Raw genomic sequence first — 24,058 nt, forward strand, 5'->3', positions numbered from 1 at the left:
TAAATCTACGTGTTTTCCCTCAAAGTACCCTAGAAGCCCTTAAAGGAAATCCAAGTCGCAGCCCAGGGGGAGTCCTTAACTTTCCATCTCTCTCCAGCCACATCTGATACTTGAGTTGGGGTTTCTGTTCCTTATAGCCAAAGGACATAGGTATAATGCCCTGTGGGCTATCCTACCTGCACCAATGGTGGGGAAAGATAGAGACCTAATGGCACTTCCTTACTGAGGCCCCTAATAAAGAGATTCCTAATAAAGGGCTTAGTGTGCTTTGGCATGATTAGGTTAAGGAGATGAAAGCAGTAGGGCTTATTCCCTCCCATGAAGCCAATAGCAAAAGTAAAACCTACCTGTAGTAAAACACCTAGAAAGGTCAAGGATACAGTCTTGAACTTAAATGACAGCAATAGACCTCAGTGGAATCCAGGGACTTGTCAGTCCCCTATATTAGTAGGTGATACACTAGACCGAGACTGAGCCTGGATCTTGGAAAAGGTGGCAACAAGGGAGACTTTCCAAATATATGGTGGAGCCTGTTGGGACACAGCCTAGACTTCTGACCTTGGTTGAACTTCAAGTCCTCCAAGTCATCTTATTCCTCTTGTCATCTGGGATCCAAAGTATCCAAAGTATCTACCTTTCAAGGTTGCTATGAGGATTAGAGATGATGTATGTAAAGCCCCTAGCCCCGAGCCTGGCACACAGTAGGGACAAAGTAAGCGGTAGCTATCGGTGCTACTGAGTTCAGCGCTGAGAAACCCTGCGTAGAGGTGGAGGGTGAGGAAACAATCCAACCAAAGGGACGACAGTTAGAATCAAAGTCACTGGCCCTCTGTGGTCAAATCTAGAGAGGTCCAGAGAGAGAGAGAGCACCAAACAGTCTCAGACTCTGAAAAAGGGCACGGCCTCACACCAGAATTTTGATGCGTCTGAGGTTGGAAAGGGCTTCTGGTAACGCGGCTCATTCACCTGGACTGCTACAGCCGCACATTGCAAGGGCTGAGAGCGGCCATGATTAGTCTAGGAAGTCTTGACAGCAGCTCAGAACCACGGCAGCCTGCCACCCGCTGAGCAGACCCTTCCACCACCATGTCAAGCCTTGTGGAAGCCAGGAGTGGTCCCAGGGTGAGCTCTGAGAGATCCTCAAAGGTTGGCCTGCTTCAAAGCATTCCTTAGAGACTTTCTATGATCAAACTGCATTTAGGTATGCATTGTGTTACTTGGGAGATGTGTCACAGTCATTAACTGATCATTTAACTGCAAATCTATCCACTCTTAAAATACACCTAGTACGGCTCCTCAATGCCATGTATAAAGTCCTCAATATTTAGCTTGGTAAAGGATGCCCATTTGCCTGCTCTGCGGCTGTCTCTCTCCCCTGTCCCCCGACCTCATACCCCTTATGCTCTATCCACACGCAGCTACATCCAATACCAAATGCCATTTATGTCCTTCCTGCTTCTCCCTCCTTCCTCTGCTCGCTGTGCTCTTCCCTACCTTGTAGACCCACAAACATCTCATCTCTCAAGATTCAGCCTCGCTCACCCTTGTCAACCTTTCCCTAAGCACACTGTAGGCAGGAATAACCACTCTTGGTCACCCTAGTGCCAATACATACTTCTGTTAGACCACTTAGAATATTCTATAACACCCGTGTCCATTTCCTGTGTCTGTATTCCCTGCTGGACCATAAACTCCTAAGGGCTGGGTCTGTACGAAACGGATGTTCGTGTCTGGCTCAGAGCAGTTGATTTAAAATATTTGTTGGATGGAGGCATGCGTGAATGGATAAGGACCAAGGTGTCTCTGTTCATCTTCTGGGTTCTGGTAATACAGGGATGAAGGCCCTCTCCCTGCCCTCCAAGAGCTCAATGCAGATGACAGAAAACGAGTAACAAAGGATGATGAGATAGAATAAGTCAGGCCACAGCATGTGAGCCCAGCCATGGGCATGTGAGCTCAGCTGAGTGTCACCCATTCCGGTGGAGAAAAGAGGCGTGTGCCCAAGGATACCTCCTACAGGAGTCAACACATGATCTGGATCTGGATCCTGTTGGACCAGGGGAGTCAGCCACAGAGGAAGGGGAGGGAGCGGCACATTAGGCAGAGGGATGAGCAGGTCCCAAGCAATGAAGGTGTGAGTAGCAGCAGTGTGGAAATGGCTCAGACTCCACCGAGCTGGAATAAAAGGAGAAATGTGGGGGAAGGGCGGCGACACAGATCAAGAGGCAAGGGAGGACCCATCACGCAGGGCCACAACCTCACTAGGGAATCTGGAGTTTTTCCTTAAAAAAAAAAAGGAACACTTCTTTTTTTTTTTTTTTTTTTTTTTAATTTATTTATTAGAGAGCGAGCGAGAGAGAAACAGCATGAGAGGGGAGAGGGTCAGAGGGAGAAGCAGGCTCCCTGCTGAGCAGGGAGCCCGATGTGGGACTCGATCCCGGGACTCCGGGATCATGACCCGAGCCGAAGGCAGTCGCTTAACCAACTGAGCCACCCAGGCGCCCCAAAAAGGAACACTTCTAAGAAAAAGAGAGAACATGGTAGGATTTGCAAATATAGACACCCCCCAGGAGCAGTGTGGGGCCAGGCCATGAGGCCAAGATGGAGATTCTAACAAAATCTAGCAGAGAACTGATGAGGGCGGGTTGAAGGCAGGGCAGTCAGATTGAGAAGGGTGTTCAGACCGGAGGGGTCCAAGGGAGGCCAAATTGTTAGAGTCTGGTCACTCTGTATAAAGAAAGCGGGGCCAGGGGGGAAGTGGGCATACAGATGCCACCCCCAGGTCAACAGGGCAGATGCTGGTGCTCATGGGAGCATGCGTACCTATGGAAGAGAGGAGAGTGGCTTCAGTTTTGTTCATACTGAGGCTAACACGCCTCAGGAACCCCCAGGGGGTCTTCTCAGTAGGCAACGGGCTGTCCATTCCTGAGGCTTAGGAGAGAAATCTAGACAAGAAAAATAGACGTGGTACTCCTCAGCAACCAGATGCTAGCTGGAGCTACGTGGGCAGATGAAATCTTTCAAGGAGGGTGTATGCCCAGTGAGAAGAGGATCAAGCCCCAGGATATACCACATGTGTGGGCAAAATTCTCAAGAAAGAGTCTGAAACAGAATACCCAGAGATACAGGAAGAATAAAAAAAAAAAAAAAAAAAAAAAAAAGCCGCAAATGACCTTTTGAAGAAGAGAGCTTCAAGAGGGGACGGTGACCTGCGTGGTCAAGTCCTGCAAAGTGGCAAGTCAGGAAAAAGCCTGAAACATGTTCATGTGTGGCCAAATTTTCCCAGTCCTCATCAGCCTGTGGGTCCACATGGGGTCACATGAATAGTACCAACCACCGTTTCACCCACATCGCTGGCTTGCTGCCAACCATCTGCAGAGCAGGACCGCCACTCCCCGAAGAGAAGTCCTCCGTCTCCCATTATTTCTCTGAGTGCCTGGGAGGACAGTGCACAGGCCCAAGAAGAGTGCCCGAGTGCTCCTCCACACACACCGGCATCTGATGTCCACAGCACTTGGGGACAGGGCCTCCCCACAGCCCCCCTGAGATGCCCCCGAGGTTAATGGGTTCCATCTCTGGAAATGCCAAAGCGACACACCATGATGCTGAAGCAGCAGAGTATTCTACACTCTGACTTCTTCCCTGAGCTGAAGCCACAACATTTTCTGAGAAATGAAGAGGACACCTCCTGTTTGTCATCTGTTTGTGCTCCATGTCTCACAGAGTTCCTCCTGAAAATGCCTTCTTTAGCCATGTGGCCGTCTGTCTTAAGGCCCCAAACTCCAGTCCCTGGGGCTGAGCTGTGGAGCGGACTACAGAGTCTCCCCATATCCCAGGCTCTGCCCCAGGGACCCAAACCCCCAGGGGACCCTGTGTACACAGATCTTTGGGCAAGTTCACTCCACCAGTTTACCAAAAACTCCACACCCACACTTGTGAATTAGTCTGTCAGGACACCTGGCCACACAATGACTTAGCAAAGGAGTTGCAGCAGAACAGCTGATAAGGAGGTCAGATTGCAATGAGGTGAGGAAAGAGTGGGAGGTGGGGAAACTACAGATAGCAAACAGAACAGCAAGTTTCCTGACATTTGACTGTGGGGAAAGGTCGAAGGAGATGAAAGGTGGTGGTGGTTTTCAACCAGGAGGGACTTGAACAGAGTTGCATGCTGGCTAAAAAGAGCCGCAGAGAAGGACAGGTGACCCCCAGACACTGGGAAGACAAAGGCTCTGAGGGAATAGCCAGGTACAAGGCCTGCCGATGAACCTGGGGCCCAGGGAAGAGAAGGTGGCACCCCTGAGGTCCCTGAAGAGACCCTGGGCCCCGGGGAGGAGGCTGGCCACAGGAGCGCCCACAAAAGGAAGGAAGTGAGTGGAAGAGGTGAGACAATCTGCCCTGTGCTTAGGCAGGAAGAGAGTGAGGCCAGGGGCTGGGCAGGACAAGCTGCCTCAGGCCCACCCCATCCCCCACCCTCGTCCCTAAGCACATTCTTCTTGTTGACAGAGATCTCAGTAGCTCCCTCTCTGTGACACAAATTCTGGGTTTCTCATTTTGCCATTTAATTTTAATAATAATTAGAGCTGCTTCTGGGAGTCCATCTTCTTGCCTCTGTCAATTACATGACGCTGGGGACTCCACAGACATGCTGATCACGGAAGGGTCCCTCGCTGGCCCCAGCCCCACCCCTCCTGAAGGAGTTTCAGTGTAAAACTTCCTGCAGAAAAGAACAAAATTTTACTTTAAAAAAAAAGTGGTGTTTCCCGGATTGATTGATTTAACTTACTGCACACAGAGGGGTCAGAACTGACCCTAGAACAGAAGACTCTGCCCCCCCACTAGGGACTGTGGGCTGGCCACGCAGGGGACGACATCCCAGTCCCCCGTGCTACAGCGCCTGCTTGAGGTGAACGTGGTAGCCCAGTTATTACACCACTTCATTCCCAAACACTGAAAACAAAGGGGCACAAACGGAGGGTTAAACAGAAAAATACCCTCCTTGAACCTGCAGTTTGAAAGCCGGGTGTGTGCTGGAATTTGCTTTCATGGTAAACTGATGTTCAAGGGTCCCAAAGTCAAATGCTGATGGCCATAAAGAAGCAGATGCTTCCAAGACAGGAGCTAGCCTGTGGCCTCCAGCAAACGGGAGTCACCGTCCGCCCTGCCTAGAGGGACAGCAGCTCCTCAGGCCCAGCTGCTGCCACAAATCCATGCGACCTGACTTTTCAGACAGAGATTGCAAGACCAGATTCTCCTGTGAAATCTCTGGATTTTTAAGGGTTGGGAACTAATTCCATTAAAGCAATCACAACCGCAAACACCCATCAACCGTGTCAAGTCAAATGCCTTCAGAGCCACGTCAAGATCGCATGCAAAGTCCCAATTTCAGTTTCATTTCCTCTAAGGTGATTTCCATGTTTCGTGAGAGATTCTGTTTCTGCGTGAGTGTTGGCGGCTCTGAGAGGTAAAACAAAGATTGCACTCCTAAGAAGTCACTGCTGGCTCAGCGCCCTCCCTGGTGCTGGTCTGCATCCTTGATGCTTCCCCAAAGGGTAATTTGACTCTGCTCTCTGTCAAAGGGCAGGTGCTCCTGAAAAAGCTGAGGACAACACCAACACCCTGGACGTAGCTATTGATGAAATACAAGTATGCAGGGGCGCCTGGGTGGCTCAGTCGTTGAGCATCTGCCTTCGGCTCAGGTCGTGATCCCAGGGTCCTGGGATCGAGTCCTGCATCAGGCTCCCTGCTCGGCGGGAAGCCTGCTTCTCCCTCTCCCACTCCCCCTGCTTGTGTTCCCTCTCTCGCTGTCTCTCTCTGTGTCAAATAAATAAATAAAATCTTTAAAAAAAAAAAAAGGAAATACAAGTATGCAGTCCTCGTCTCTAGCTGGTGACTCATACCAGACTGAAATGACACTGGAGCTGTCTCTTTAAAACTCGAGCACGCTACTGGGCAAACTCCTCCTCCGGGGAGGTTCCTTTAACTGAGGGCCAGCTGGCCGGGCCACCGGTTTACACCCGAGCAATACCGGCAATTGAGGATTCCTCCCCAGGAGGCAGCTGCCTGTCAGCATGGCTCAAGAGTTTGTGAACAGCAAAATCCAGCCCAGGAAGGTGGTTGTGTTCATCAAGCCCGCCTGCCCCTACTGCAGAAGGACCCAAGAGCTCCTCAGCGAACTGCCCTTCAAACAAGGGGCTTTGGAATTTGTCGATATCACGGCCACCAGTGACACAAGCAAGATTCAAGACTACTTGGCAACGCTCACAGGAGCCAGGACGGTGAGTTCTCAAAGGCTAGGCAAAAGGTTCTCAGATTCCCTTTTCTTGTGGGGGCTGTGCAGGGGATCCGCCTGTGCCTTTCTCTAGGACACCGCTAGGGCTCCGGCACTCAAGGCGCCGCCGGAGGGCTCTGCGGGGTGGGGGAGGGCGACGAAGAGAAGACACCGCTCCAGGGAACGGGCCGCTGGGCTGCAGCCAGAGGTCCTTGCAGACCCTGTGCCCGTGCGTCCCGGTCAGCGGGCCCAGCCGCTGTCCCGGCGTCGGTGAGCTATCCGGAGTCTTTGTTTCAAGCACTGCCAGGAAATGACAGTTTGCAGCTTGCAGGGCTGGGGTTGGAAGGAGGGGTGCAGGGGCCAGGGTGACCTGTGCGTTTCTGTTACTGCATGTGGGAATCATATGCACTCTTTCTTCTGTGTTCACTTGGCCAAGCGGGATTTGCTGTCCTTCAATCTTTTCTCTAAGCTTTCTTTAACCATAAACCCAATTAGCCCATTCTTCCCTATCTTACCTAACTCCTCCCACTGGAAGAATCTAAAGGCTCATGATTTGCCCCTTCTTCTCTGAGATGCTTCCAGGCCTGTGCTAGTAGGGAGTTCAGGGGCCAGAGTTCCAGCCTGGCTCTCACAATGGCTTGCAGTGTGATCCTAGGCAAGACACCACCTCGGCGATCCTCTAGGACCTCCCCGGCTGCAAGACCAGACCAGAGCAAGGGACCACCAAGTCCCCTTTGCTCTCAATAGACCGTGAGCCCCTCTAAGAACTACTTTTCTCTACCTAAAAAGGCTTCCTCTGCCTCAGCACCCCTGGCTTCTGGCGGCATGGCCAGGCAGCCAGCTTGCCTGAGTCCGTTCTGGCGCTGGGTGGGGTAGGGGCCGGCCCACCAGCTCACCCCAGTCCCCCTCAGGAGGCACATTCTCGGACACAGTGTTTGCAGAAGCACATATCCTGCTTCGGTTTGAGTTTGACTCACGGGCTTCTGTCTAGGTTCTGAGCATAAAGCATTGGAGGCTGTTCCTCCTTGCCTCTCCAGTCAGAGATCAGTATTCTGGCACAGAGGGAGGTTAAACCTGTTACCCTCTTGCTTCCAGGGCCCCAGCTGTGAGCTGAGGACTCTTGTGTCTGAGGGCGGTCCTGCAGCAGAGGACACAGTGGTCAGAGATTCCTGCTGCCCGGGGCCTGAGAACCAAAGGGCAGGGCAGTCCCTGCCAAGGACCCCGCTGTGACGGCTGGATCCGTCTCAGCCAGTGGCTCCCAAACCTTGCTGCACATTGGCATCACACGGGGAGCTTTTTAAAAAATCTGGATGCCCAAGTCATTCTCCATATCAGTTAAGTCATTTATCGGAGGTGGGAGCCAGGCATCAGTAGTTTTAAAGATCCCCAGATCAAAGGGTACAAACTCTCAGTCATAAGATGGGGAAGTTCTGAGGATCTAGGGGACAGCAAGATGACTGTAGTTAATAATACTGCATTGTATGCTTGAAGTTTGCTCTGCAGGAGATCTTAAGTGTCCTCACCACACATAGACAAAAGTTAACTATGTAAGGTGATGGACATGTTAATTAACCTGATTGTGGTGATCATTTCAAATGTGTATGTATATCAAATCATAATATTGTAGATCCTCCATATACACAAATTTATTGTCAATTATACCTCAATAAGGCTGGGGAAAAAAGTTTATTTCCTACCAAAAAAAAAAAAAAGATCCCCAGGTAATTCCAATGTGCAACAAATTTTGAGAGCTCCTTGTCAGCCTGGCAGCCTCTCTTTAGCTGGAGAAACCTCTTCATGCATTCATTCGACACATTTTTTTCCCCTATCTCTTCATATAGCGGCAATTTTTTAAGTTTGTTTTTGAATTCTTAAAAAGACCTTTCACAGGTTCTTGAGCCCTGAATGCATTCCTCCAAGGGGAAGAACAGATCCTTTTACCAGGTTGCCTTCAGGTTCCCTTCCAAGGAAGGGTTTACATCTGAAGAGACGAGAGACTTGGAAGTCGCTCTTATTTACCCTGTAATGACCTATGGTGATGGGCACATAGCAGGAGCCCAGCAGGACCTGACTGGTTCCAGAAACTTGTGTCTTCAATCAGGCCGTGTACTTGGAGAAATTGTTTGGGTTTTGCTATGGCCAAAACTCTTCTATAAGTACCTTCATTTATTCTTTCTCTCATGCTCTTCCTTTATGTAGATCCAAGTTTCTGACCCTTATCATTTTCCTTCTCTCTAAAGAACTTCTTTGAACATTTCCTGCAAGGCAGCTCTGTTGGCAACAAATTTCCTCAATTCTTGCTTGTGTGAGAAAGTAATTTCTCCTTCACCTTTGAAGGATAATTTTTTTGGGTGCAGCAATTTTTTAAAGCACCTACTACATATCAAGACACTTTTAACCGCCATGAACAGAACAAAAACTCCCGCCTTTGTGGAACTTACATTCTAGTAAACACAGTAAGTAAAACAGTTTGCTGGAAGGTGGTCAGTGATAAGTGCTGTAGAGAACAACTAGGTAGGAAAGGGAGGTGGACAGTAGGCAGCAAGGTCCAGTTTTAAACGGAGCCATCAGAGCCTCACTGATCTTAGATCTCTAAAGGAGGTAAGAGAGCAATGCAGGCAGAAATTTAGCGGTAGAATGTTCCAGGCAGTGGGAACAGCGAGTGCAGAGGTCCTGTGGTAGAAGCATGCCTGGCAAGGAGGCCTGTGTGGCTGGAACGTCGTGAATTAGTAGGAAAGTAGGAGGAGGTGAGGTTGAAGAGGTAATGGGGTAAAGGCTGGGAAGGCTTTTCAAGCTGTTATAAGGACTGTGGCTTGTGAAGTGCAATGAGATTCCACTGAAGAGTCTAGAGCAGGGGAGTAACCCAAACTGAGTTTTTGGAAAGGGTGGTGGCTGTGGGGAAAAGTGAGTGTAGGAAGGCCAGCCTGAGGGCTGAAGCTGGGAGACATCTGGAGGCTACAGCAGTTACTCAGATGAAAAATGATGGTGGTCTGTACCAGGGACATAGCCAGGGAGGGGGTGAAGAGTTTGTGAAGTAGCTGAGTCGCTGGCTCAGAGCGAGCCCCCTGGAGCACAGAAGAAGCTGCCTAGCTGGGGCCGGGGCCAGAGAAAAGTACACCAGGACAGTCCAGGCCCCACTATCATAAAGCTTGCTTTTACAATGGCAGTTCTCTTTCTGCTTCTTGACAGTTAGAGACTCTCAGGTTCCTGGAAGAGGGTGCTGGGGCCAGGAGGGGAGGACACGGAGCACGTGTTCCTTCATCCTTCACCCTCTCAGCAGAATCAACAGATAGCCTCTGGGTCACCGCAGCTCCCCACACCGCCCTGGGTGGCCTGTAGTCCCACCCCTTTCGGAGGTTCCAGGAACCGCTCTGCTGTAAGTGGTTTGGCCGTTGCCTAGCCTAGAGGGTGGGCATAAGGGCAGAGGGGCCTTCCAGCTTTCGGGCAAACCAGCCCCTTTGCCAGGTGGGGTCTAAGGAGAGACTCCTTGCTCCTCGGTGCACTGTCTCCAACTAATTCAAACCCTCTCAGCCAACACCCCAGTCAAAGGTGGGGATGTGGCAAGCAGTAGGAGCCGTGACCATTGCTCAGTTCTTTTTGAAAATATAGACGTTCAAGAGTGAATACATCTCCTCCTTGTTTAAAGCTCAGATGGTTTCGGGGCACCTGGGTGGCTCAGTCAGTTAAGCGTCTGACTCTTGGTTTCAGCTCAGGTCAAGATCTCAGGGTCATGAGATCCAGCCCTGCTCAAGCTCCATGCTCAGCAGGGAGTCTGCTTGAGATTCTTTGCCCCTTCCTCTCCCTCCCCTCTGCTCCTCCCCCCACTTACATGTTCGCTCTCTCTGTCAGATAAATAGATAAAGCTCAGATGATTTCTATTTCATTAGGCAGTGCCTTTAACAGAAGGAGCTTTGCAGTATAATTATATTAAAATTACACTGGGATTAGGTTCTAGTTACTGCTACACTGACCACAGCCAAGTGTTCCTGGGGTGATAAAAGCCAAAAGACCCCCAATAATTTGGAGGAGTGGGAGCTTTGTTCTAAAATAATGGAAGGACCCAAGGGAAAACTTAGGTTTCTGACCTCCTCTTTCCACAGCTATTCTGTCAGCTGATAAAAATAATGTTGCCCTGATGATGTTCCCCATTTACGAAGTCCCCACACAGCCACGGGGCAAGTGGGGCAGGCAGCGCTGTCTGTGACTGAAGAGGACATTCGTGCACTTTCTCACTGACGTGCAGTTTTGTGTGCTCTTTCCCAGTCTCCGGGCACAGGAAATAGCCATGGAAATGGGGTGCAGATTCGTTTAATATCTGGATAATTAATATCTTAATTTTTAAAGCTCACTCCCACCGAGAATACCTTCTTAACAAAAACACTGTAAGAACTTATCTGAAGTAATTCTGCCCTCTTTCTCATCTCTCTCGTGCTTTAAAAAATTCACTTGAATCTTTATGCCTTCTGAGGAAAATCAAACGCTTTGAAAATATTTGTACTGCCTTCTGTCTTTCATCTCTCCTGCCCCTTGTGGTAGGTTCTTAGGGTTCAGGAAGAGGGCCTGCTTGCTTCTCAGTCAGGTGACCTGTATGGTTTGTTTCTTCATTGCAAGTCAGCGTTTCTGTACAAGTTGGCCTAGAAGTCCTAGAAGTTGTCTGGGCCACAGTGAGAGGACTTCCTCCTCCTTTCAGGACTCTAAAAACCCTCGGGAAGCTAGCAGCACGGAGGGAGCCTGAGTGTGACCAGAGAGGATCGCATTCAGCAGGGGTAGTCACTCTGTCAGCCTGCCTTGCCTTGGGTGACCCACACATGCCCGAGAGTGAAACAAAGCAGCTCTTACTCCCAGAGCGACAGCACTTGAACATCTGATGATAGGCCAGGGATGAAAAAAGGAGTCACATACCACCACCCCTTCCCCAGCTGAGGACAGAGCTCACAGCAGAGAGAGATGACGAATATACTGTGAATCTAACAATCAGGGACCAAGACCTAATGCCAGTACTCTTCTAGCTGTGTTTAGAAACCAACTCCTTGAGAGACGATGGACTCTGAGAAAGAGACTGAGGGTTCTAGAGGGGAGGAGGTTGGGGGGATGGGTTAGCCTGGTGATGGGTATTAAAGAGGGCACGTATTGAATGGAGCACTGGGTGTTATATGCAAACAGTAAATCATGGAACACTACATCAAAAACTAATGATGTAATCTATGGTGATTAACATAACATAATAAAATAAAATTAAAAAAAAAAAAGAAACCAACTCCTTCCTGGTTGTCGTGACTCAGCCTCAGGGCTCAGGTGTGGTCCCAGTTGCAGAGACACCAGAATTCAACCAGGGTGGTCTGGCTGCAGCTAACCGAAATTCTTTCCCTGAAATGTGTTTCTCGAGAATGAGATTTTTAAGTTATTTTTACAAATTAGACAGTCTCACGCACTGCCTTCTCCATATGATAAACATCTTGGCTTACAAACATTCTTTGATGAATAATTTTACGCTTGTAACAAAGTTCTGACCTGAAAGAACATACATGAGGAGGTTGTAAAGTGATTCTAAAAGCTTTGGATCATGGGAAATTTTTTAAAGGAAGGAAAAATGTCATTCTTTCTAACCTGGTAATGAAGCTCCTTACCTACCTTAGCTTGTTTGCTTTTTTAGGTACCTCGGGTCTTTATCGGTAAAGATTGTATAGGCGGATGCAGTGATCTGATCAATATGTATCAGAGTGGGGAACTATTGAAGCGGCTAAATCAGATTGGAGCTCTACAGTAATTCTAGGTGAGTGAAGGGTGGGGTGCCCGGCCAGAACACTGGGAGATGGCGGAATTCTGCTGGATTTTATTATACTCCAGAAAGGCAGTTCAGTTAGAGGAAGAGTGATGCGGAGTGATTTAAAGAACTGTGATGTCATTTAGGAGTTTACAAAGAGGTTGTGTGGATAGGAGGAAATCCTTTTAGTTGACCTTCATTTAACAAAAATGTATTGAGCACTTACTATGTGCAGACATTGTACGAGGCACTGGGAATAGGGAGAGGAACAAAAAGATAACAGGGAACCTCTCTTCTAGAGTGGCAGCCCAACCAAAAACAAGTAAGTAAATAATTCCTGAAACAAATTAATAAAATAATGTGATAGAACGAGGCAGGGGTGGGGAGCAAATTTAGAGCTAATATGGCGAAGGAAGGTCCTTCTCAGCTGGTGGAGCTGAGACCTGGTTGACAAGAAAGAGAGAGCCATGTAAAGATAAAGCTAAAGAGCTTTTCGGGCAGAGGAAATAGCAAGGACAAAGGCCCAGAGCTGACAACAAGTCTGGAACATTCAAGGAACAGAAAGCAAGCAAGAAGAGATTGAGTGAAGCACAAGGAGAAGGAAGAGTAGCAAGAAGTATGGGCGGGGAGCCAGGGTGCAGAGGCCATGGTAAGCAATTTGGATTATTCTCCATGCAATGTTGAAATCAAAGTAATTTTTGCATTACCTGTGTTCACACTGTAAATCAATTTAATCTAATTGGATTCCCAAATGTCAAAACAAAGTTTTCTGCAGTTGTCACCCAAAGGAGATCCTTGGCTGACTGGAAAGCCATAGGGTGATGAACTCTTCAAAAAAGGAACCAGGGTACTTTTTGGGGTCTGATGAGCTCTTCTTTCCCCTAGCTCTCGTCATAGTTAGCTAGTTGCTAGTAGGCCGGTTCCACTGACTGACGAGCAGAGAGACTCAGTGGGTTTTTTCAGTCAAAGGAGATTTTGACTAATGTATGGTTCTCAGACCAAAATATTTTTTGAGGGATATTTATTGCCCATTAATTAATAACTTACCCTTAAGCAATGGGTATATGTAATTTGTGGTGGTTAACTCAAAATAGCAACAGAAGTTAAAAAAGACTTTCTGAAAAAGTATAATTGAATACCTTGAAATGAAGTAGTCAATACTATAAAGCTCCTAATCACAATTCTTACAACATCATTGCAGCAAGTGAACACTAAGTCTGTTTGTGGCCTCACCCCATGTATCAAAGCACTCAAAACCCAATTAACTGTGGTGCCAAATGTTTTCTATTCTGGAACACTTTTGAGCAATTTAGACTTAGATTAAAAATGGAAGAAAACCAATGCCTTTGTTGGGAAGATATGAAAGACCATTTCCCCAACTACCTCTGTCAGGGTGGGCGTTAGAGTCCCCCTTATTCACAAGGTCTATTCGCACTGTCCTTCAGCATTCTGTGATCTCAGTATTTTGCTGCCAACTGTATCTAAAGGCCATCTGTAACAGAGTGTGCTCAAATAGCAAGAGTAAGTATTCTGGTAATGGAAAAAAAATGAGGGGACTTTATATTTCCGCAAAAATCCACTTCTTTGTATTTTGTTTTTCTGGCAGAGCAGATCCCAGGATGATATCCCACTGAGAGCTGGATGGCACTTCAGTGATAACCACACTTCCTGGTGGATGGATCCGCGACTAAAATCCACAGCAACTGTTTATTTAAAATTCTGAAATATATTAACAAAAAAAGGGGGGGATTTTTTTGGCAAAAAGAGCTTCTTCTTCTTTTGACTCAGTATTAAAAGTGGACCAACTTGCCCCAACCCACAGGTCTGAGAAGGTTGATGGATATCTTGGGTTTCTTCTCGATTGGCCCTTTGGGTTCCAAAAGACCATGACAAGTGATGGCTTAGGATTCACTCAATGACCCAAAAGGTCGTCTTTCTCTTTGGCACATGTCTGTTCCTAACTGTCCCATATGCTAGGACACCTCTACCTCCAAGCCAGTGTTTCTCAACCAAGTTTATCCCAGGCCCCCCAGGATGAATCTGTAATTGGTTTTCTGCTACTGCCTGGAAAGTACTTTGTTGAGTTTGACTTTATAGAGTTTGCATTACAAAAACAATAGGTCTTTTGAATGTGCTTTTCCAAGCTACATGGGTCTCCCCAGTCATGATCCCCATCCCACCCCATCTTATCTTGAGAATCACTGCTCGGAATCAGTGTTCTTAACCTTGACAAGTCACAGCTTCTCCTAGGAAGTGTTCGACAATTCCTTGAAGGGTCTTAAGGACCTAATTTGAGAAATACCACATGAAAACTTAAGCATGGTTGGTCTTCACTTGAAGCCACAGAGATCACAGCTGCTGCAATCATGGGCACCTCTGTTATGTAAGATGGTCGTCCAGGTAATCCGGAATAAGTGTGTATTAACTTGTTTAGATTATGAACAGAAGTAAAATACAACATTTAAAATGTTATCACAGAAAACTTGCAAACCCTTCCCCCAAGAATAGGTCTGTGAAAGTGGCCATATTTGAGAAACACGGTCCTAAACGATTTTTTCTCTCTCCTTTTTCCCTCCACTCTATGAAAACTTGAGTCCCTTATTGTAAAGTTTGTTCTAGAATTGCGATTTTAAGTTAATTTTCTTCTGCAGTTTCTAGTGTGAATGGTTAATTGAGAGTGATTTTTGTCTAATTCTTTTCTATGTTCTCAGTACCTTGAGGAATAATATTAATGTGAACTACACCATATTAAAACTTTATTCATGTTTGTCCCCTACCATTATAAATAAAGGCACATGCTATTGTCCTTCACTGAGTACAAATGGTTGATGTGATTTTTAAATTTCATATTAAAATGACAAATAATGTGAATATGTCAACACTAACCTATTGAATAATGTTTAGAATCCTATAATAGTTTCATTTCACATTCTATTTTTTCCGTTTCTTACCTAATACCCTTCAACCAAATGGCTGTGGATGATTGTGCAGGTTATATCCTGCACAACACTGTGAATGCCCCCCTGGGGGTTGTGCGGTGTGCAAAATCCCCTCCAGACCATTTGCCCATACTTGCTTTCACACTTTATCCTCAAACACCCCTTCTTCACCTTTGATTTACTTTCAAACTTCTTCTTCGAGGCCTGATTTACAGATTATCTCCCCTGTACCTACCCTCTCCTCTCACTGCCTTTGGACGATAAAACGCCACTGCTCTCTCTTCTGTATCCTAAAGCATCTGCATACTGGTACTTCAAAACTCTCATAGGGTTGAACTGCAGTTAATCCTCTGTACTGGTCTCTTGCCAGATTCAGAAATACTCAAAGGCAAGAGTCTCGACTTAAACTTCATTGTATGCCCAGTTTCTAGCACAGATCTTTTTTTATCAAAGCAATACATGCATGAGATTAAAAATGTCAAACAATACTGAAAGTTCTTCCTATTCCACCCATCTGCAAACCCTGTTTTGACCACACATTTATCAGTTTCATTTAAACTTCTTAAGAAATGTAAGATAGGGGCGGCCTGGGTGGCTCAGTTGGTTAAGCGTCTGCCTTCGGCTCAGGTCATGATCCCGGAGTCTTGGGATCGAGTCCCACATCGGGCTCCCGGCTCAGCGGGGAGCCTGCTTCTCCCAATGACCCTCTCCCCTCTCATGCTGTTTCTCTCTTGCTCGCTCTCTAATAAATAAATAAGTAAAATCTTTAAAAAAAAAGAAAAAAAGAAATGTAAGATAGGTGCCTGGGTGGCTCAGTCGCTTGAGTGTCTGCTTTCCACTCAGGTCATGATCCCATGGTCCTGGGATCGAGTCCTGCATCGGGCTCCCTGCTCATCGGGGAGCCTGCTTCTCCCTCTGCCCCTTCCCCCAACTTGTGTTCTTACTCGCTCTGTACTCTCTCTCTCTCAAATGAATAAATAATCTTAAAAAAAAAATGTAAGATCTATTAGACCTATATAAGAGTGTGTAGAATGCATAGTTCTGTGTAAATGACCAGCCATATATCTGCCTCCTAGGTTAAGAAATGAAACCCCTCTCTAACAGAGCCCTTCTAAGGTACTGATAAAGCACCAGAGAGGCCCATGTGCCCCTTCCCAACATATCCCCTTCCTCCCTCCACAGAAGTAACCACTAGCTCATTTTTGTTGTAATCATTCTTATGCTTCTCTATAGCCTTACTCCCTAAATATCCCTAAGCAACACATTTTAGTTTTGGAAAAGCAGTAACAAACACCAACCCAGCTGTGTAAGGCAAGGGCAATATTATCACCATCAGGTGAATGGCCCCAGGAGAAGATAAGCTGAACAGAGGCTCAGAGTCTTCCACTGGCTTCGGTTTCCCTGGGAGTTTACCAGAGGGGTGGCCCTGAATGAGTCCTTGGGCACCCCAGGTACCCCCTGGTGGGAAAGCTAGTGTGGGAACAAGTCCTGGGCATCGCCCAGAAAGAGAGTCCATGGACGTGGGCTGCTATGCGTTTTCTCCGTCCGCAGCCGCCCGCCAGCCATCAGCAGCGGGTCAAAGTGCAGCACTCGTGCAGCAATATGGTACGCCTGGACCCTCAGCGAGCGCAACGCGTGGTGCGAAGAATGGAAACGTCATCAGCACAGGGCAAGCTAAGTACAGGTAAGAGTCTGCTTCGGGCTCATCTGGGCACTCTCTGCTCAAGTTAGAAAAAAAAAAGATGTAAACTAGAGAGCCATCAACGGCTGCAGTCTGGGCTGGTTGCCCTCTATGTCCGGGCACGGCTCTCTGCCTGGGATCTCGCTTCACTGCCATTCTGACTACTCTGTTTCTCTCCTGGGCTGGCTCTCCTACTTCCCTCTGTCCGTATACATTTGTTACAGCTAAACTGCTTTAACAAAGGCATACTCTCTCTCGACAGTCCAGAGGCAGGCAGGAGGCTTTGCTCCACGAAGTCACAGTCAGCCCAAAGGTTGTACGCACCACTTCCGCTCACGCCCCATTGGCCAGAACTGGGTCTACCGCCCCAGTTAGCTGCAGGGGAGGCCAGGTCATGCTGTCCCCACTGGGAAACCCCTTGCCCAGCTAAACTCCGAGAGGTCTACGCCAAAAGAAAGAAGGAAAGTTGGCAGATTGTGTCTTTCTCTTTTTTAGTCTTCTTTTTTATTTTGGAAGACCTATATCCTCCATGGTTTTTAAGAAAGCAAGGAAGGTAAATTTTTTGAAACCTTGCATGTCTAAAAATGCTTTTATTGTACGTACCCTCCTATTTGACTGATAGTTCATCTGACTATAGCTTCTAGTTGGAAGTCATTTTCCTCCAGAAGTTTGGAGACATGGCTCTTGGTCTACTGTTTGCAGTGCTGCTGCTAAGTCTGAAGCCATTCTCATTCTTGGTCTTTTGTAGATGACCTGTTTGGTTTTCTTACTTGTTTTATACTCCAGAAGCATATAAAATCTTCCCTTTAAGCCCCATGTTCTGAAATACCATGGTGATATGCCGTGGGGAGGGTCTATTTATTTTCATACATTTTGGGGAGTAAATGGAGGCTTGGAGGGTCCATAGGCAGTTTTATTGAATTATTTGATACTTTCCTCCCTCCCATTTTCTCTGTGTTCTCTGTGTGGAACTCCTAGTAGTCAAACATTGGCTTTCCTGGACTTGTCCTTTAATTCTTGTTCTATTTTTCTCTTATTTTTTCCCCTGAGGGATCTACTCATCTTTATCTTCTTATTTTTCTGGTGAGTTTTTAATTTCTGACATCAGGTTCTTAGTTGCCAACAGGTCTTCAGTATTATTTGAATGTCCTATTTTTATAAGATTGTCTTTGTTTCATGAATGCAGTATCTTATCTCTCTGAGGTTATTGTGATTTTTTAAAACTTCTTTACTGAATTTTTTCCAACTGTGATTTGTTTTATTTCCCAGAGTTCTTTCTTGTTCTTATTTGTTTTTTTTTCTTTTTCCTCTTGTTCTTGTATTATGAATGCAAACACTTTTTTTTTTTTTAATCTCTCAAAGATACTAATTATACTTGGGGCTTTCTAAAAGCTGTCTTCTGATTCCTGCATTCTCTCTTTTCCCACTGAGTCCCTATTTTCTATTTCTGCTATATATTTGAAGGCCAGTCAATGTTCTGCCCTGAACATTTGAGATCTGGCTATCTGCACCTATTTAAGAATGAGGCACCAAAAACTGGTTAGAAGATCTGTGTGCACGGATTGGGTTTATCCACTGGTGACCTTCACCACAGTCTTTGTGCTAATGTCACCTTCTCAACAGGCTTCCCATATTACCCTCTTTAAAGTTTCACCTGACATTCCCTATCCCTCTTCCTTGTTTTATTTTTCTTTATAGCATTCATTACCTAATATAGCATGCCGTTTATTTTGTTTGCTGTCTGTCTTCACTAAAATGTAAGCCCCTTGAGGCCAGGAATCTGTGTCTGTTTATTTACTGCTCTATCTGCAGCATTGAGAAGACTGGTTGCCCATAGTAGGCATTTGATAATATCTGTTAGATGTCTGGATGGATGAATGAATGAATGATCAGGTGAGGATCCCCCAACGGTTAGTTCTGGATGTTTTTCTTTTAAGCCGTTGGGTTTCCCCACTTTCACAGCTGAGGGGTTGGGTCTGGGCGCCAGGTTCTGGCTGCCAAGCAGGGGAAAGGGATTTGGCAGCCCCCAGGCCAGTGTGCAGTCTCTCCCGTAATCTCCTGTTACCCATCAGCTCCTTGCTGAGTAATTCTGTGTGATATGCAGGAAGAGAAAGGAATATCATCTGAAGGGCACCAAGAGGTTGGCACAAGGGGTTGGCAGAAAGAGCAACAAGAATAACCAGGCAAACAATTCAGAGCCAAAGCTCTACTCCTTCTGTTTACTTTAAAAAGAAAGTGATTCAGTCTCCTGCACATGTCCCATTTTAATAACGGCTGTAGATCTGCTGCTTCCAGCCTGGCCCTTGGAATGGGACAGCCATCCTTCCAAGTTCAAGGCTGTCCAAAGATGGCCCTTAAGGGGAAATAACACCTAGGGTGATAAATGGGTCTGTGTGGCCCAGATCACACTATTTATATCCCCAGTGAGTATTATTAGGCCATTATCTTAACATTTGGTTGTAAGAGAAAGCCACGCTCCCTAACTCACTGTACCACAGCTGTTGTTAGCAGGTTCTGGGAAATATGTTAAAGAACCGGCCTCCTGAAATATTTTAAGTCAAATTTCTTTCTTATATTAATAGCAGTCTTTTCTTATTAAATACATTCAACATTTGAATGGGTAAAATTTACTCCTACAAATTAATGGAAGAGAATTCTAGCCTGGTCCATTTAAACACTGGTGATATTTAAACACAGGTCTAGATTTACACACAGGTTTATATTTGCTGTCCCCAGGTGACTTCTGGTGAGCTGTGCAAAGCTGAAGGGGGGAGAAGAGAGGAAGGGGAATTAGGAGAGCCAATGAAAGTACAGAACTTTGTGTCACCTTTCTGGGGTTGCACCCGGCACAACTGGGGTTTGGTTCTTTCTTGCTCTTCCTGCCCAGTCAAGGTCCTCCCTCCTTGCCAACAGGGCTGGAGTCTCTGGGTGCCCACGGCCGAGCTTTCTCAGGAAAGAGCAAAACCACTGCCTTCTCGATTTTCTCTTGGGTGCCTTGTGAAACTTGGCATACTTTATAAGTAAAATTACAAGTTGTTTTTAAGGTGGGGATTTTCTACGGCCTTTCCTTATTATTCTTCCAAGTCATTCCTGAGGATCAGGTATGAATGTTCTTTAACACAATCTGCCCTGACTTCTAACCAAAGGTGTCGAACAGGGACCAAAGGATCCACTCTGGGAATGAAGAGCCGACAACTCCTGGGAAGTCAGAGAATTCAGCCGGAAGCTGTGGCCACGAGGAGGGCTGTCCCCTCGCATCTAGGATGCAACCCCCATGTGTGGCAAGAGCTGACTCGGACTGCCTTGAACCAGCCACTTGCTTGGAAGATGTCACTCGCAAACCCAGTCACCGGATGACTGGAGAGTGCCACAGAGTGCAAGGGAAGAAAAGGATGGATTACGGGCTGCCTCCCAAAAGGGCAGAATGTGGGTATAAACTGAGACAGACAAAATGCACACTAACCAGAAGGGAGCTGTGCTTCTTTCCCCAACCCGGGAAACCTGAGGCAGGCAGAAGCGCTGGAGGGGATAAATGTGGCTCTGGGCCACTTTTGAGGACAACTTACCCCACCCAGGTATGGCCCAATGGCTGACAGACTGTCCCTAATATAACCAGAAAAATTCCCCTTGTCCAAATGAAGGATGGAGCAATGAAAGCAAAGTGCCCCTTCAAACACACCCTGAGCTGGCAAGAGAAGAGAAATCCCCCTTTATAGGAATTTGAGGAGTGAGGGATATGTGTTCCCCACTAATGAGATCATCTTCAGCATATTCTCTCCACTGGTTATTCTCTGACTTCCGGAGAGTGGGCCCTGTGAGCTGTAGAGCCCTGGCATGGTCTCAGGGCTATTGAGAGGGTCCGAGAATATACACAGATATTCCCATTTTCCACAGGTATATATAAAGAGGTGCCTTTCCATGTATCTTTTACTGCATCTGTTTTTTTCTAATGTTTCAATAAAGGTGAACAATTGGTTTACCCAGTTAGAAGTTTTTCTTGGTTTATTTTCTTGTATGGCAGCCGCAGCAGGGAAGAAAATATAAATTCATTTAAAGAATCACTGCATGTACATATAATTATTCAAAATACTTAGTTTACTTAATTAATTTATATTATTATTTTTCTACATGGGGCTTGAACTCACAACCCTGAGATCGAGACATGAGTTGAGATCAAGAGTCGGACACTTGATAGGCTGAGCCACTAGGCGCCCCAATACTTAATTTACTCTTTAAAAAAAAAAGCATCCCAGCATTTACAGTAGCTTTTGACCATTACTGTTTTCTCAGTCAATGGTTAAAGCACAACCACTACATGTGGAGAGGCCATGGTCTGCCCCATCTTTTAATACTGAAAACATGGGGAGGGGGGTGGTCCACAAGTTTGGAAATATTAGAAACTCTTGCCCTGTAGCAAAGAGATGGCCAACACCACTGGTCCTCAGTCTTTCTACTTAGATAGATCAGAATCTAGAAAACAGCTACAGTGTAAAAGTAGTATCAGGTAATGGTTAACTCACCCAAAAGTCAGTATATAATGAATTTTCTCCCACATTTCCTAGGTATTTTTGAAGGGCTACAGGATCTACCTATTAGCTGAAATAGAATGTAAAAGTCTGCATGCTATGACAAAAGGAGCTTAGAAAGACCCAGCTGCTCTCACCAGGTGCCAAGCTCATTCTAAGTTTTGAACACGTTTCACTCATGTGATCCTCACAGCAGCCCTATAAGCCAAATACTATCACCATCATTCTCCATTCTAAAGATGTAAAACACCAAGACACAGAGAGGTTAAGTAAGTTGCCCAGGGTCTCTCAGCAAAGCCAGGATTTGAGCCCAGCCAGCTTCCAGGGACACATAATGATAACCATGCTGCCCTTCACTGGGCCTTTCATTGTGAGGAAGACCTACCTGTGTTTCCTGGTCCAAAGGAAGGGTTGAAGGGCCTTCGCAGGCCTCTGGGCACTGAGCCATAAGACATGCTCTGATTCTTCTCCATCACAGACTGTCTCTTAGCTCAGAGTTTCCCAGAGCAGGTTCTTAAGAACACTGGCTCCGTGCCACATTACTAAATGTTACGTGACAAAAGGGGTTTGATGGTCAAATGAGTTTGGGAGAGGTTGGGCTACGCTACGTGCTGGCTGCGGGACTTGCACGCATTTGGAGAGTCTAAGCGTTTTATCTGACAGGCTTTAAAAACATGCACTTGAGGACCTCCAGTGTCCAATTCAATATGTACGAAGCTTGGAAGTTGACATTCCATCTCAACAGCCCGTAAAATGCTGAATAAACTGAAACATTAACAGTGTTCCTTAGGTCCATAAGAGGAACGAAGTCACAGGATAAACCACTGCCCCCCAAATTGGAAAGGCCGACAGGCCGATACAGAGAATCACAAGTGACCAGAGCCGAGAGCTCCATGAGAATTAGAGCCGGGAGAGGGAAACCTGAACTGTAGCTGGTGAATTGCTGGACTCTCAGTGTGGACTACAGAGGACCCTGTCATCAGGGGGCCCCCACACTTGGGCAAGGTTTACTTCCTGGTGTTCTAACAAGGATCTCACAGTGAATACTGGAGAAAAGTCCCCTTGTGCTTCCAGCAGGGGAAGGGGGGTAAAAAACAACTTTGAAATATGCCGGAACACTCTGTTTGTATTAACAAGGTCTATTCTCAGGAGTGAACTCTAATTGGGGCCTAAGCTGCTGGGCTTTTATCAGAAATGAACTGACCTGGGGGGAGGGGAAAGCCCAATTTTGACTTCTGTAATCTTCCACAAGGGAAAACGAAAATACCCAACTCAATTCTAGCCATCCTATTGTGCTTGGCTGGGAGCGGGGCGGGGGGGGGGGGGTGACATGTGAAGCTTACAGTCCAGAAGCACAAGCTCACTAAAACCTGACATCTACTCAAGGGACTATGGAAGGCTTCCCTCCCTCCACACATCCTACCACCACATTACTGAAGTTTTGTCTGTCACAGTTACCCAGTATATCGTGAAAAAACGATAAGGCCTATTAAAAGGCAAAAAACACAATTGGAAAAGAGAGAGAGAAAACATCAGAACCAGATATAGATAGGGCAGGGATGTTGGGATTATCAGACTGGGAATTTAAAACAACTATAATTAATATGCTAAGGTTTTTAGTGGATAAAATAGCACACAAGAACAAATGGGCAATGTACGCAGAGGGTTGCAAATTCCAAGAAGGAACCAAAAAGAAATGCTAGAGATCAAAAATACCATAACAAAAATAAAGAACGCTTTTGATGGGCTCATTAGTAGACTGACGTGTGCTATGGTCTAAATGCACCCCCCACCCCAGCAAATTCCCAGGTAGGAATTCTTATGCCCAGTGTGAAGGTGTGAGAAAGTGGGGCTTTTCAGAAGTGATTAGGTCATTAGAATAGAGTCCTCCTGAATAGGATTAGTGCTGCTCTTATAAAAGAACCCCCAGAGCTCACTAACCCCTTGCACTATGTAAGGACACAGTGAGAAGTCACCAGCTACCAGGAAGAAAGTCCTCACCTGACCATGCTAGCATCTTGATCTTGGACTTTCTAGCCTCCAGACCTGTGAGATATAAATTTCTGTTGATTATAAAATACCCAGTCTATGGTAATTTGTGAAGCAGCCCAAATGGACTAAGACTGAAGAAAGAATCTCTAAGCCTGAGGATATCTCAATAGAAACTTCCAAAACTGAAAAGCAAAGAAAAAAAAAAGATGGGAAAAAAAATACAGAGCAGGATATCCAAAAACTATGGAACAACTACAAAAGATGGAACATATGCATAATGGGAATACCAGAAAGAGAAGAAAAAGGAAAGGAATAAAAGAAATATTTGAAACAATAATGACTAAGAATTTTCCCAAATTAATATCAGCCACCAAACCATAGATCCAGGAAGCTCAGAGAACATCAAGCAGGATAAATGCCAAAAAACTATATCTAGGCATATCATTTTCAAACTACAGAAAATATAAGAGAAAGAGAAAATCCTGAAAGAAAACAGGAAAAACCATCTTACCTATAGATGAACAAACATGAAAATTACATCTGACTTCTCTTCATAAACCGTGTAAGCAAGAAGAGAGCAGACTAAAATATTTAAAACATTGAGAGGAAAAAGCCCATCAAACTAAAATTCTCTGCTCTGTAAAATTACCCTGCGAAAGTGAAGGAGAAATAGAATTTCCCTAGACACACAAAAAATTGAAGGAATTTGTTGCCAGTATTTATAATTGATCTAAGAGATAGCAGTTTATTCAAAACAATAACAGCAACAATATATTTGATTACATATGCTTAGGTACATATATGGACATATGTATGCTTATCTATAAGTGAAATGAGTAACAAAAATGATACAAGGAATGGGAGGGAGAAATTAAGATTAGTTTGTTA

General features: G+C 46.0%; 2 protein-coding genes across 3 annotated transcripts; both read left to right on the forward strand.

Annotated features, from left to right (window-relative positions):
• The first annotated feature begins 5,969 nt into the window (after positions 1-5,969).
• On the forward strand, positions 5,970-14,917 carry GLRX (glutaredoxin). 2 transcript variants are annotated; one of them, XM_032403973.1, is made up of 3 exons: positions 5,970-6,275; positions 11,922-12,041; positions 13,639-14,917. In XM_032403973.1, exons 1-2 carry the CDS (start codon positions 6,069-6,071, stop codon positions 12,033-12,035), a joined length of 321 nt encoding a protein of 106 aa, XP_032259864.1. In that variant the 5' UTR covers positions 5,970-6,068; the 3' UTR covers positions 12,036-12,041; positions 13,639-14,917. The 2 variants fall into 2 exon arrangements, with proteins under 2 accessions (XP_032259864.1, XP_032259865.1); XM_032403974.1 differs by having other exon boundaries at positions 13,644-14,917.
• Positions 14,918-15,973: 1,056 nt separating this feature from the next.
• LOC116631932 lies at positions 15,974-20,561 on the forward strand. The gene is made up of 2 exons (XM_032403491.1): positions 15,974-16,655; positions 19,799-20,561. The coding sequence occupies exons 1-2, from the start codon at positions 16,402-16,404 to the stop codon at positions 20,007-20,009; spliced, it is 465 nt and encodes a 154-aa protein (XP_032259382.1). The 5' UTR covers positions 15,974-16,401; the 3' UTR covers positions 20,010-20,561.
• The last annotated feature ends 3,497 nt before the right edge of the window (positions 20,562-24,058 follow it).

Source organism: Phoca vitulina, unplaced genomic scaffold (genome assembly GCF_004348235.1).
Source record: "Phoca vitulina isolate PV1807 unplaced genomic scaffold, GSC_HSeal_1.0 scaffold6, whole genome shotgun sequence".
Lineage (NCBI taxonomy): Eukaryota > Metazoa > Chordata > Mammalia > Carnivora > Phocidae > Phoca > Phoca vitulina.

Bases quoted from the DNA above. Each gene is read 5' to 3' on its own strand.
- GLRX (XM_032403973.1), top strand. From the start codon at position 6,069: ATGGCTCAAGAGTTTGTGAACAGCAAAATCCAGCCCAGGAAGGTGGTT. The intron at 6,276-11,921 runs GTGAGTTCTCAA...TTGCTTTTTTAG, and splicing joins CGCTCACAGGAGCCAGGACG to GTACCTCGGGTCTTTATCGG.
- LOC116631932 (XM_032403491.1), top strand. From the start codon at position 16,402: ATGAGTCCTTGGGCACCCCAGGTACCCCCTGGTGGGAAAGCTAGTGTG. The intron at 16,656-19,798 runs GTAAGAGTCTGC...TTCTAACCAAAG, and splicing joins ACAGGGCAAGCTAAGTACAG to GTGTCGAACAGGGACCAAAG.